The sequence below is a fragment of the Puntigrus tetrazona genome, chromosome 7 (genome assembly GCF_018831695.1).
Source record: "Puntigrus tetrazona isolate hp1 chromosome 7, ASM1883169v1, whole genome shotgun sequence".
In the NCBI taxonomy this organism is placed as follows: Eukaryota; Metazoa; Chordata; class Actinopteri; order Cypriniformes; family Cyprinidae; genus Puntigrus; species Puntigrus tetrazona.
This window is the reverse complement of record NC_056705.1, coordinates 21714659-21727385: the sequence shown is the minus strand read 5'-3', so window position 1 is coordinate 21727385 and position 12727 is coordinate 21714659. Positions and strand designations below refer to the sequence as shown.

Sequence of the window (12727 nt, the reverse complement as noted above, 5' to 3'; positions counted from 1 at the left end):
TTGAGTGTAGTGGAGTTGAGCCAAACTCATCATGGTTCTGTTCAGCTCAGTTGGGCTCAACTGAGTGCAGTTGAGCAGAATGGAAACGCTGAGTTGAGCTGAGTCTTATTAGTTACACAGAAGCGTTTGATTCGCATTGAATGATTGATTTGCACTGAGTGAGGATGAACTAACAGGTTACATGTGTTGGGCACCTGCTACAAATTACTATCTAAATTAAGATGACAACTATTGTTTAGAGAAAGCTACTCAATTATAGTCTAAAAGCTATGTGGAGATGTATTTATGAAGAAAAAATGTTACAATTATGTTACTGTAAATTAAAAACAAACAACGGCATGCTATTTTTGGAAGGCTACTTAAAATGTTTTCGTATACAGTATTAACGCTTTTGGGATCAGAATATGTCTTTACCTGAAGGTGCTGAAGTAAAAAAAATACCCTCTTCACTTCATTCAGCGATATTTCTGTTTTGGTTAGGCCTCCGTTGTTGAAGTTTGTACTTCACTGTACCAAACAGTGAGCTGTTTGAAAATAATCGATTTTTCAAGTTTTTGACCAATTTTCTATAAAGAGTGTCCTTTGCGCATCGGAAACTGCTAGTTCAGATTTGAAACAGTCTACACAGGAAACAAAGCTGGATATGCAAAATATTTGTTGAAAGGTTGCAGGGAAATATAAAAAATATCCATACCATATTTGTTTAAAAAATACACGGACTAGTGCTGTTTCCACTTTTACTACTGAGATATGAAGAGCTTTACTGCCCATCGCTGATGGCTGTTAAAGGTCCCATGGCATGAAAATTTCACTTATGAGGTTTTTCAACATTAATATGAGTTCCCCTGGCCCGCCTATGGTCCCACAGTCGCTAGAAATGGCGATAGGTGTAAATCAAGCCCTGGGTAACTTTGCCTTTGAGAAAATAAAAGCTCAGATGGCCCAGTTTGAAATATTGCCTTTATGCCATCACACGGGGAAAGGTAAGCTCCCCTTTCTCTGCTTTGCCCACCCAGAGAGTTTAACAGACGAAACCAGATCGGCCGAATGGACACTCACAAGCTGAATCGGATCTATGAGGTGTATAGTAAGGACAAACTCTGCGTCTGTCTAGTCACGACGAAGCTGTATATATTTCAGTTTAATCAGGCAAAACGTTACAACTAGTCACTAGTCCAGCTAATCACAACAATGCATATACAGTAACACATGCTTATATATAAATTGTCAGTTTGTTTTACACACATGCACACAGACATTATTTCATAAATGACATTGTCGTGAGATGCCATAAAACTTTAGATGTGCACATAACAGCAAAAAACAGTACTTTATTGAACCTTTTCTGATAAGAAGTGTGCAAACTCAAGCATTTTTGATGATCGTCTCTGTCAAGTCCGCTCATATTGAGATGGTTTTTGTTACTTATACCACAAATATATATTCTTAAGGACATCAAGACCTAAAATTAAACTCCAAAAAGGTTTACGGCATGGGACCTTTAAGGGATGGTAAGAATAGCACTTAATGTTCATTCCCTCATGACTAAGCATCATCTCATCCTGTATGTAACATATTACATTTTATTTTTAGCTAATGGTGTTGAAAAAATGTGGGTGTGGGAGCAGCAGCAGCATAATAATTCAAGTTATGAAATGTAAATACAAGCATCTGCAGCTTGACATCTATGTTCTTTGGCCTTGAGGTTGTGTAGTAGGGCCCCTGAGAGAATATCTGCTTGCCTCTCCACCTTATCAGCATATCCAAACTGGAATCAGTCCAACTGTTAATATACTCACTTTCTACCTTGATGCCGTGCTGCCTGTCGAATGATGCTGATGTCAGTCGGTTATAGATTAACTTCAGAGCGAATGGGCCGTGGCAGGTTATTACAGTAACCTCAGCAATGTAAATGTACCTCACTTTTGAATCAGCGTTTTGCTATCTCTTGTCTATAGCCATTTGCCAGCTGGAGTGACACAGTGTCTACGGCCTTGTCCGTCTAAATCAGGTCACTAAATGCATCAGCATCTTGAAAACCACTTTATCGCTCTGGCCTTAGAGTAACCTGTGGGCTTCACTGAGCTTCAAGGTCTAGAAACGCAGTGCAATCTAAAATAAGTACTTCCGCTGGAGGTACTGAAAGGGATGTAAAGATAATTTGTAAAATGGCTATCAGTCTGTTCATCTCACGTTGACAGAAGAGAAATTTACTCTAGAGTCTAGAAAGAGAGGATATGTCAAAAGAAAAAAAAAAAAAGTAAAAGTATAGAAAAAGAGGAGGGAGAAAAGTTGTGAGCTGTAGTACTTGGTGTTCTATGTCCTTCCTCTCTACTGGGAAACTGTGTCTGTGTTCCAATACACGTCATACATCTTATCTCACTGAACAGGGTACATGCCCGCATATGCGCACATTCAACAGTCCAGAGTCCAAGTACAGAATGGCACACCCTCTCTCTGCCAGTCAAATCCTCTTACCCATCATTCTTCATTCATATTTAATATTTTTGCCTCCACAATTTTCTGTTATCAGTAATTGTTTTGCTATAAATGAAGTTCTGTTCACTCTCCCCCCTGCATTAAAAAAGGACTGCTTAAAGGTACATTCTTTCATAATACATAATTTACATACCCATGCTATTCCAAAGCTGTATACCGTTTCCACTTGTGATACACAGAGATATTTGTGCATTTTAGTTCTACACCATGAAGATATATATACAGGTTTGAAACAACACGGATTTGAGTAACTTAATCTTCATTTGCGTCGACTGTGGCTATAATGTCAGTGGTTCTTCTCAGATATTTAGTTTCTTTAACTTCTTTTTTTTTTTGACTGGACAGGACAGTGTTTCCCAAAAAGCATGCTAAACTTAAGCAGATCATTTGCACCTTAGAAGCCATTGGGAAACAATCTTGGCTAGAGATAACTTTGATCCAGTTCAGCTCTTGCTTTAAATAGTAGTTTACTAAGTGTGCTTGACTGAATATGCAACATTGCGTAATAGGTCTGTCACCCCAGCATGAGCGGTATTGTAAAATAGAATATCCTACGGCAGTGGTATTGGCATCATTTTCATAAGAACACTGTCAGAAAAAAAAGAGCAAAAATGTATTATGACAGTGTATCTTGGCCTAAGAATTAATTCAGGAGTTTGTGAATTTAGTTTTGCCATAACAATAAATACACACCGATTTAAGCAGTCATCGAGGAACTAAATGGGACATAAAACTCTCAACCATAACTTTCTTTTTAAACGCCAAGATTTTGTAATTCGGTATTCATGGTTGTAAAATGGTTTATTTGTGGTGAGGACTTCAGACAGAATGTAATTTTTGCCTAAACCTATCGTGGCAGTTCTAAAATAGTTTACAAAGGTGTTGGCCTCAGTTAAAACAAAGCTCACCTACGTGTAGTTTTACTTACTGCAGCAGATTTTTTTTTTTTTTTTGCAGCTTCCTCAGCTGACTTAGTAAATGAATGTCTAGGTTTTGTGCCCCTTTTCACAGTTAGTACAAACACAAGGAATGCATTTTGTATTCAATTTTAATTTACAATGCACAAAAACCCAGTATACATTTATGTAAAAAAGCAAGTTGCCCAGCAACCCTCATACTTAAGCAAAATATGCCAATCAAATATTCATGAAATATTGACTTTAGTCTCATTTTTGAGAACTTTTACACAATAGCTTTATTTTAGCCCAGCCTGATACAACAATACAAAAAGTATGCAGTTGCCGATTCACTATTCCTCTATAGAGCATAACCTTTAATTAGTTGTTTAAATAGTTCTAATCATGCATTGCCTTTCATGCTTGTTTTAAATGTTTAAAACTTCAGATATAGAAAATGAAAATATACAGTAGAATTAAAGATGCTTCAGACATCTTATAAGATTGCCTTGTCTTTTCTTATCCTCCCCTTTTTAAATTTCCTCCTGAACAGGAATATAGATCTTAAAGGCTGTCTGGTGAGGCTATGACATATAGCCTGAGGTACAAAAGTCTATCTACAGTGACTCCAAGAACACATAGCTCTACGAGACTCAGTGAGGGCAAAGGTCATGTGGCTGCTCCAATAACTTTTAGCAACACCTGTTGCTGCTGATGTAAATTCACACATACTGCTCCGAGACTGGTCGGGGAAACAAAATGGCCAAAAGTTTAACATAGTCAGATAAAGAGCTTCTTCAGATAAGGAATTTTTCTTTATAATTAAAATTACATAATTTCAGAATTTTCGGGCACATTAGGTGATTGAAGACTTTCGCTGTTCAGCACCAGTCAATCTTCGCTCAACAGTATTTACAAAGACAGAGGAGTTACTGATATTAAATAATTTGTCTTAATTTACTTACCAACACCCATATACACTAGAGCTAATTTCCTACTCTATCGGTTCTTCTCCACCCTTTTCAAAATTGAAGGCTTAACTGTAGGGATTTAAAGACTACTGGTAATGCAGACACTGTCTGGAGTCTGATGCAATACGTTTAGTCTGTCTTGAGTCTGTTACCATAGATACAACAGTGTATTTGCTATAATAAGACATGGTCAACAAATAAGAGTTTGAATCAACCCGAGCTGACAAAAAAAAAAAAAAAAAAAGCAGGAATACAAAATAGGTGCTCTATGCAGTTGAATACCTTCCTTAATTCCAACTCATAAAGAATAATGTTAACCGACTACTGCACCGTCTAATTTCTGAATCTTTTCTTTTAGACATTAAGAGTGGAGTGATGGAACACATTAACTCATTTTATATCTACTGTTAAATCTTCATGACCCGCTTTGGCCGGATTTCAAAACTGTCTGTCGGGGAAGCTTTCGCAGTCCTCCAAGACACTGCAAAGTTTCAAGACACTGAAACATGCTGCTTTGCAAATGGGAGGCAGATATTAACGTTATCTCCTGCGCATCAAGTCAGAGCGTGGGTTGCACTTTCTGTGGTTGCTATGGCGATCATAACATTCTGCATGAGATACAATACGAGTGGAAAAGGAAACCGAATTTGAGTGTACAAACTGAAGACGCACAAGTTAAACACTGCGGACAGTACACATTTCAGGAACGGGAGGGGGAAAAAAAGCATAATACGATTAAGTAAAATGATTTGCCTAGAGAGCCTTCACGCAGCCCACAGCAGAGCACACTGCAAACCAACATCAGGCCCTCACTGGCTGCTGTTACTCCCGCTGTTGTTGTTGTTGTTGTTGTTGCAGAGGTCTCCGGGGCCTCCACCAGAAGCAGGGGGCTGCACGTTGTCCGCGAGGTTGTGAGCATGCTCTAGAAACAGGTCTTTGAGCACACTCAGTTCTTTGCTAAGCAATTTGATTTTGGCCTCCAGTCTCTCGTTCTCCTCCTTCAGCTCATTGACACGCTGTTGGGTGTCCTGTGCCTTCTGCTTGCTTCGCATGCGGCTCTTCTTTTCGGCCAGGTTGTTGCGCTCTCTCCGTTGGCGGTACTCATCGCTGTTTTTATCCATAGCAGACTTCTTCATCTTGCTGGGTGGTGTGGCCTTACCCCCACCTCCGGGACTCACTGGGACTAATTGAGGAACCTGTCAGAATTGAAATACTGTCATGCTACCACATACCTAAAACACAACTAATTTGCCGTTTTGCAAATTGGGTTTGGAGAAGATCGTGTGAAACTGGATGATTGAGTGCACTTTACGAATACATACCACTGCACCGCTTTTATAGAGTCACGAACGTTAATATTCATAAATCCACCGTTAAGTAGGTTACGTTGCTTGATGTGTGTACCTGCTGTAGTCCTGCAGCTCCTGCCGGGTTCAGTGCACTGTTTTGTGGCTGATTCTGTATAACACTAACGCCGTTCTGATCTGTGCTGGATATCTTCTGTTGCAACTGCTTGCTCATTTGGATCCACTTCCACCGTCTTTCTCTCTCCCTCTCCGACCCGCTTTGTCGGACTTCTCAGAGCTGGAGTTGGTGTTAGCTGGTATTGTGAGAAGCTGAATGCCACAAAATGCAGCCGTGTGCCTAAAAAAACAGACAGGATGGAGAGAAAGGAGTTAGACAAAGTACCCTGCACACATCAGCATCATACTCCATCACACTTTGCATAATTTGATGCCACACAATTCCCACCTGAGCAGATGCACAGCGCAGAAACGCATTATTTCAGCAAAATGCTGCAACACCTAAAAGTCGGGTCAACCGCTTGTGCTTATCCGTTAGCGTTATGTTGTTGTAATCCGACCGTGCTGCCATGTCAATGTGCATATGTGGCAAATTTTCTTTCTCTCCTACGAGCGCGAGCTCAAGTGTTGCCTGCGGTTGCATCATCGCTCGCGCTCCCACCCGCTCCTTTGTACACGAGAGCAGGGAAACTCCGTAGTCATGCAGAACTATGCCGAGCTAAAGTTAACATTTTAAACAAACGCCAGAACAGTGAGGCTACTGTAGAGCGATTTAAAGTGTATTAGTTATGTCATTTCAAAGCCGGCCAGTCTTTTGTCTGTTGTTTTGTAGCGTATCTGGTCGGTTACATCATACACGGAACTGTGGGAATGAAGGGGAATACCGCTGCCTTACTTTAAACAACAGTGTGCCTACAATCAAAATGGCAGCGGAGGCGGTTAATAAATATCGTAATCTTTTTGTAACCATGTAAAAACACTCACAGAGCTTAGAAAAGTGTTTCTTTAGAGTCTGTATCCCGTGAGATCTACTGCATGTTAGCAGGTTGGCTAATTAGCTACCACATTCCTAACCATGACGTCAGGCGTCTAACAATGAACCGAGAGCGCATATATGCTGCTTTCTACATAAAAGTTAGGCGAATCGAGGATAATGCGCCACAGTCGACCGCGATCATGTTTAATCGTGGGTCACGAAGCTCTCGCCGGCCTCTGATACGGGAGTTGAAGGTATTTTGCAATCGAGTAAGCGGCACGGATCCTCTCAGTTAGCGAGCCATCGCTTATTGATAAAAATCAATTCGACAGTCTGTACAGCTGCCTTACAACACGCCCAGACCACTTACCTTGAGAACGCTCGAGGCTTATAAGTTGTCCACTTCAGTTAATAAAAAATAATGTCCTCTTTGTTCACGGAAAAAATAAGCACAGGTTGAGGTGTTATTGTTTGGTAAAGCGGCGCTTGGGAGTATTGCGAAATCTTGTGACCATGTAGGGAAATCTGCTCTCGCAACCAATCAAAGCAGAGGGTTGGGTGAGATGACGAAATGTACCGTTTGATTGACATGTCACTAAACCAATCAGGCAGCATTTGTCGGTTAGGGGCGTTTTCATGCTATAAAACATGAGATCTGTCATGAATACTAAACAATTTAACATTATACCTCTCATTTTATGGTTGACTTTTCTAATTTTGCTAAACCAAATTTATATTCTAACTTCTGTTTAACCATACAAAACGTGCTTTTTGCTTACTTATTGAATAACCCCGTCCCACTTTAAATGTATTATTAATTTGTTTCTAGGCCCATTTCGTGCCAAATTATACATTCAAATATGTACGTTTTCAAAGACAACCCCTTACTTTTTAATTTCAGGAATATTTTGATGCGTATTTTAACAAATCAATAATTTGTTGCTAGGCATATTTCTCACCAAATTTTACATTCGTGAATGTAGCTAAATTTTCTAAGACAGCTCATTACTTGTTTTAAATGAAAGATTAAAAAAAAGAAATTAAATCTATTGCATGTGAATATGTGATATGCTAGAATAGTTTGCTAATAACTAATGTACAATTAATCACCCTAAAGGTATTCTGTATTCTACCTTTTTACTTTTGTATAAGGTTATGGTAACAAAAATGCAAATTAGCTATTAAGATTCACAGAAGCGAGAGCTAAATAAACTATTCTAGCACTTTTCCAGCACTTTTGCGTTCCAGCACTTCTGGAATGCATTGCAATTTTCAGCCAACCACCAACAAATGAAACTGATCAAGCCAAATAAAATGTGGTTATGTTAACGACTTGCTTATAATAGAGCATCAAATGTACACTAATGAGTTTGGGTGTCTCTCATTGGGCTACCTAAAGTTACAAATGTCACTTAATTAGTTACTTTATTGTTCAGCCTTAGCTGAAAATTGGTCTTAGGCCTCGCTTACTTACAACATAATATAATACAATTCATATCAGACATCAAATAAATAATTAATACATTAATTCTACCTAAACATTAGGATCCTACCCTTTATTCAGGAGACTTATTAAGTATGGGGCAATAAGTCTTACCTAAGTGACCCTAAATTATCCTGCCATTCAAAATCATTCAGTTCCATTTTATTCTATTTATTTCTCACCTCTTAATCGTTAATATCGGATTATTTAGAAATGACTGCACATTTGAACCTAATGAGAGGATTAATTTATTCCCATATGAAAAACATAACGTGTACCATAACCTGCTGTTAAATGGCTCTATATGGTAACTTCTAATTTTGATATGCCAAAATAAGGTAGAGCGAAACAGAAAAAAATGGTAACGTACAACTTTTCTGTTGCTGGCTACACGTCCCGTGGCCTCTCGTCTCATTCTTTGAGTTGTGGTACGTGCCAGGCTCTCGCTGTGACAATAGAGGGAGCTCCCAGACTGCGCACGCACCGATTAGCGCCGATACGCGCGCTCCACTACAGCGCGTGCAATTCTCCAGATCGCTGTGTGCTCTCCAGCTTCTCTTGCACTAGGTGAGACGTGTGCTGCACTGTTTGTTTTGGCAGAGTGCTCGTATGCATTGTTGTGCGCAAAGATTTTCCCGAGATCTTAGGTGGTACAATTCTACAGCAGCGGTCAGATGGAAATACAATAATAAACACACCAAATAAAATACAAAAAAAAAAAGTTTTCTTTATTTTTGTGAGATTTAATGTGGAGCCGGAATTAACCGGCTTATCAAAATAATAATAATGATAATAATAATAATGATAACAATAAACAAAAAAAAAATCAAATGACATATTGGCTCTATGGTCCATGGCGCGTTTAATGCAGGCGAGTCTTAAGCGCTAATGTTTTTTGTTCGTTTGTATACTCGTTCGTTCTTTCTTTCTTTTATGCCACAAAACCCAAATGTGTATAATAGTTTTCGAAGGAATCTAGTTTGTGTTTCATTCATATAGCATCCATAGTCCAATGACCGTCCCCGTTGTGCCAATGTAACTGATCTTATGCCAGTTTAGTCTGCGCTCAATTTATCCCTCATGCATTGAGAATTTAAACAGGCATTTCAGTTCCCACCCCCAAAGGCTGATACAATAGTACACCCATTAAATCTCAAAATCTAATCAACAATTAATATGCAGTGAAAACATAATTATTAGGACATCAGTGTTATTCTTTTATATGTAAAAACATTGTATCGCGAAAAAGTATTATTAATTACAGGAAACGATCACGTTTCATCCATAATTCAATAAAAATGGCAATTTGTGAAGCCTAGGTCGGTATCAGTGTGGCGCTGAGCTCTCGCGCAAAGATCACGCAGAGAAGCATTAGGACCCAGAGCACACCCGCCCTCCAAACTCCAAAGCATATATAAGTGCACTCAGAAAAGTACTTGACAGATGTGAAGCTCACACGCTGAGGGTGTAAGTGTCATTTAAACAACGAGATCTCGTGTGGCGTTTCCACCTCTACACTCAAACCCATTTTACAGCCGAGTACACAGCCACGACAGGTTGTGCGCTCGCCTGTCCCGAGAACTTGGAGCCAGCGCGGCTTTCTCCGGTATTGCGAACAAGCTGGATTCCCGGAGCTCTTCACCATGTCTGGCTGGTTTTAGATACTCCATGGAGCAAGCAAACCTCTACGAGGTCGCCCCACGGCCACTGATGACCAGCCTCGTACAGAGTCAGCAAAACGCCTATCCCTACAAAGACAACGCTGGAGACCTGAGCGAGATCTGCGAGAACGAGAACTCCATCGACATCAGCGCCTACATCGACCCCTCTGCCTTCAACGACGAGTTCCTCGCTGACTTATTCCACAACAGCTCCAAGCAAGAAAAGCTCAAACTGGCGAGCGGAGACTACGAGTACCCCCACGGCGTCAATGGCACACCGGGGCCCCCGCAGATGTACGGCTGCCTGAACGGCTACATGGATTCCTCCAAACTGGAGCCCATCTACGACAGCCAGGCGCGAATGAGACCCGTGGCCATCAAACAAGAGCCCCGGGAGGAAGATGAGCTCGGCCACTCGATGCCCCCCACATACCACCACTCTCAACACCACGCGCCACATCTGTCGTACCTGCAGCACCAGATCGCGCACTGCGCGCAAACCACCATGCACCTCCAGCCGGGTCATCCCACACCTCCCCCGACGCCCGTTCCCAGTCCCCATCACCAACACAGCCACCTGCCCGGGGGCTCCATGAAGATGGGCGATCGAGGGAAGTCCAAGAAACACGTTGACAAGAACAGCACCGAGTATCGGCTGAGGAGGGAGCGCAACAACATAGCAGTGCGCAAGAGCCGGGACAAGGCGAAAATGCGCAATGTGGAGACGCAACAAAAAGTGATCGAGTTGTCGGCGGATAACGAGAGACTGCGCAAGAGGGTAGAGCACCTAACGCGAGAACTGGAGACGTTACGGGGCATCTTCAGGCAGCTTCCCGACGGCTCGTTTGTCAAAGCCATGGGCAGCTGCGCCTAACGAAGCGAGCTGGACTTTTGAAGTAACTTTTGCGCGATTTTTACGTCTGCTGGATAAACGCCGACACATTCTCAAAGTGTTTCTATAGGAGTCAGGCAGCTGCGGTATACATGTGCCTTTTGTACAAAACAAACGATAAGCTCATCTCGTCACACGTTTGGACTTGGCTTGTTGTAGGTGTAGTCCTGTTAAGAGTGTGTTAGCTACGCGAAACATATCAGTGCAGCTAATGGGCATGATTTTACCCTGTCAAAATACTTTTCATGTTAAGTTACCAGCTTTCGTACCCCCACCCCCCATCCCCTCCTCCTCGGGTGACATGCGCTCCCGAAGTACACTTTGCAGCGACACAAAAAAGGAAAAAAGAAAAAAAACTATTCCCACCACACCTGTTGCTGCGTAACATTCAGTGTATGATATTGTTGATTTAAACTTTTTGCAGGGGGTGAGGTGGAGTTGTTTCATGGACGACAACAGGCAAATGCCAAGGACTGGAACTGGTTTTTACTGTGGTAGGCTATTTGTCATTCATAACGCAGACTGTATGCACTATGTCATCCATACTCGACCCGAGGAAGCGCATTGCATTGTGAACATTTTTGCCATGATTTGGGTACTGATCTGTAAAACGCTTGTCAGTATACGCTTTTAGAGTAAACGCTTTGTATTTATGCAATATGATTGATAAAAATGTGAAAGGGTGCATATCTCTATGCAATGTCTGTTGCTGTCATGAGGATAATTCCGGTGGACGGTCACCGTGTGCTTTCTCACTGGTTTTGCAGTGAAGTCCTGTCTTGCTCTGTAAGCGTGTGCATTTTATGTGAACTGTTTTTTTTTGTTTGTTTTTTTTTTGTACAACAACACTCGAGCAGAGACCGCTTTCAGTGCCTTTTAAGTTTTTCCTGTTTTCATCGTCATCACTGACTGAACCTTTGGACAGAAATATACAGCAAGGAAAAGGAAGCACTTTTTTTACAAACGGCATATTGCAGATGTTATACGAATGTTTAATATGTTTCAGTTTTAAAATGAACATTATATATATATATATATATATATATAAATATAAATATATATATGCCAAAAAATTATGAATTAAAACATTGTCTTACTTATTTCTTGTGCGTTGCCTTCTCATTTTGAGCAGTTCTTATATGTGTACATATTTTCAGAGTCTGTGGGGTTCGTGTCTAGGATCATTTTCACCTCACCGTCGTTTTCTTTCTTGAGTTTGTTTGTGTAGCAACCCCACTTGACGCTTATAATTCGTTTCTGCACCGACAGGCGGCGCTCAAAAGTCGTTTGAGTTCAATATGCACATACATACATATCTGTGGAGCCCCTTTCTTTGAAAGAGCATGAGTAAAACTGCAAACCAGAACTAACTGGAATAAGACTAGTAAAAAGAAAACATGTTCGTGTCTTAAATGATAACTTCCCATTTATTACGTGAATAAAGGAAGGAGCTACCTCCAGGGTTTTTGAGTGTCACAGTTAACATTCAATCAACCCTAATTTACTGAGCTAAATATTTACAGCGAGCGGTGGCACTTTCAATAGAGTTAACATTAAGCGCATTGTCCTGAAAGATCAGGGTTTGTCTAAGTCACTGATAAGGACTTGTAAATAGCACTCTCATTGATTAATGCCTCTGCCCTCGGCTCTGAATCGATCAATATATTCTTCAATGAGATAGTGTGGAGTGCTACTGATAGCTTCATTTCTTCTGAGTACACTTTTCAGGTCAGGGAGATGGGGAGAGAGAAAGAAAGAAAGAAAGAAAGAAAGAAGGAGAGAGATAGTCCTTCTGACCTGTGGAGACGTGTTTCTCTCCATTGTTGTCAATTGACATGTTTTTACATTATCAGCTCTGGAATGATTGAATCAATAAATCAGCCCCCTTTCCAAACCTCTGCTGCAGATAGAATGATGGCACACGAGGAATCTGCCCCAGCCAGGTTCGAGCACAGCTGTCAGGCCAACTTCTTTCATTCTCTCGTACTTGCTGCCAACTCTTTTTCCTCGTTCAGCTTCACCTGTGAATGATCTGCTTTGTCTCA

At 40.9% G+C, this 12727-nt stretch overlaps 2 protein-coding genes across 3 annotated transcripts; one reads left to right on the top strand and one right to left on the bottom strand.

Annotated features, from left to right (window-relative positions):
• Positions 1 to 3529: 3529 nt before the first annotated feature.
• On the bottom strand, positions 3530 to 7173 carry cebpg (CCAAT enhancer binding protein gamma). Of its 2 annotated transcripts, none has more exons than XM_043244554.1 (3): positions 7017 to 7173; positions 5771 to 6010; positions 3530 to 5562 (listed from the first exon to the last, which is right to left on the bottom strand). In XM_043244554.1, the coding sequence occupies exons 2-3, from the start codon at positions 5885 to 5887 to the stop codon at positions 5176 to 5178; spliced, it is 504 nt and encodes a 167-aa protein (XP_043100489.1). In that variant the 5' UTR covers positions 5888 to 6010; positions 7017 to 7173; the 3' UTR covers positions 3530 to 5175. The 2 variants fall into 2 exon arrangements, with proteins under 2 accessions (XP_043100489.1, XP_043100490.1); XM_043244555.1 differs by lacking the exon at positions 7017 to 7173 and adding an exon at positions 6119 to 6377.
• A 2388-nt stretch (positions 7174 to 9561) lies between these two features.
• cebpa (CCAAT enhancer binding protein alpha) lies at positions 9562 to 11782 on the top strand. Its single transcript, XM_043245004.1, has one exon. It carries the CDS (start codon positions 9798 to 9800, stop codon positions 10662 to 10664), a length of 867 nt encoding a protein of 288 aa, XP_043100939.1. The 5' UTR covers positions 9562 to 9797; the 3' UTR covers positions 10665 to 11782.
• Positions 11783 to 12727: the final 945 nt, after the last annotated feature.

What these genes read in the sequence shown, in the direction of transcription:
- cebpg (XM_043244554.1), bottom strand. Translation starts at nt 5,887, where the DNA reads ATGAGCAAGCAGTTGCAACAGAAGATATCCAGCACAGATCAGAACGGC. An exon ending in GAGCTGCAGGACTACAGCAG is followed by an intron (nt 5,563 to 5,770) that starts GTACACACATCA and finishes CAATTCTGACAG; the next exon opens with GTTCCTCAATTAGTCCCAGT.
- cebpa (XM_043245004.1), top strand. Translation starts at nt 9,798, where the DNA reads ATGGAGCAAGCAAACCTCTACGAGGTCGCCCCACGGCCACTGATGACC.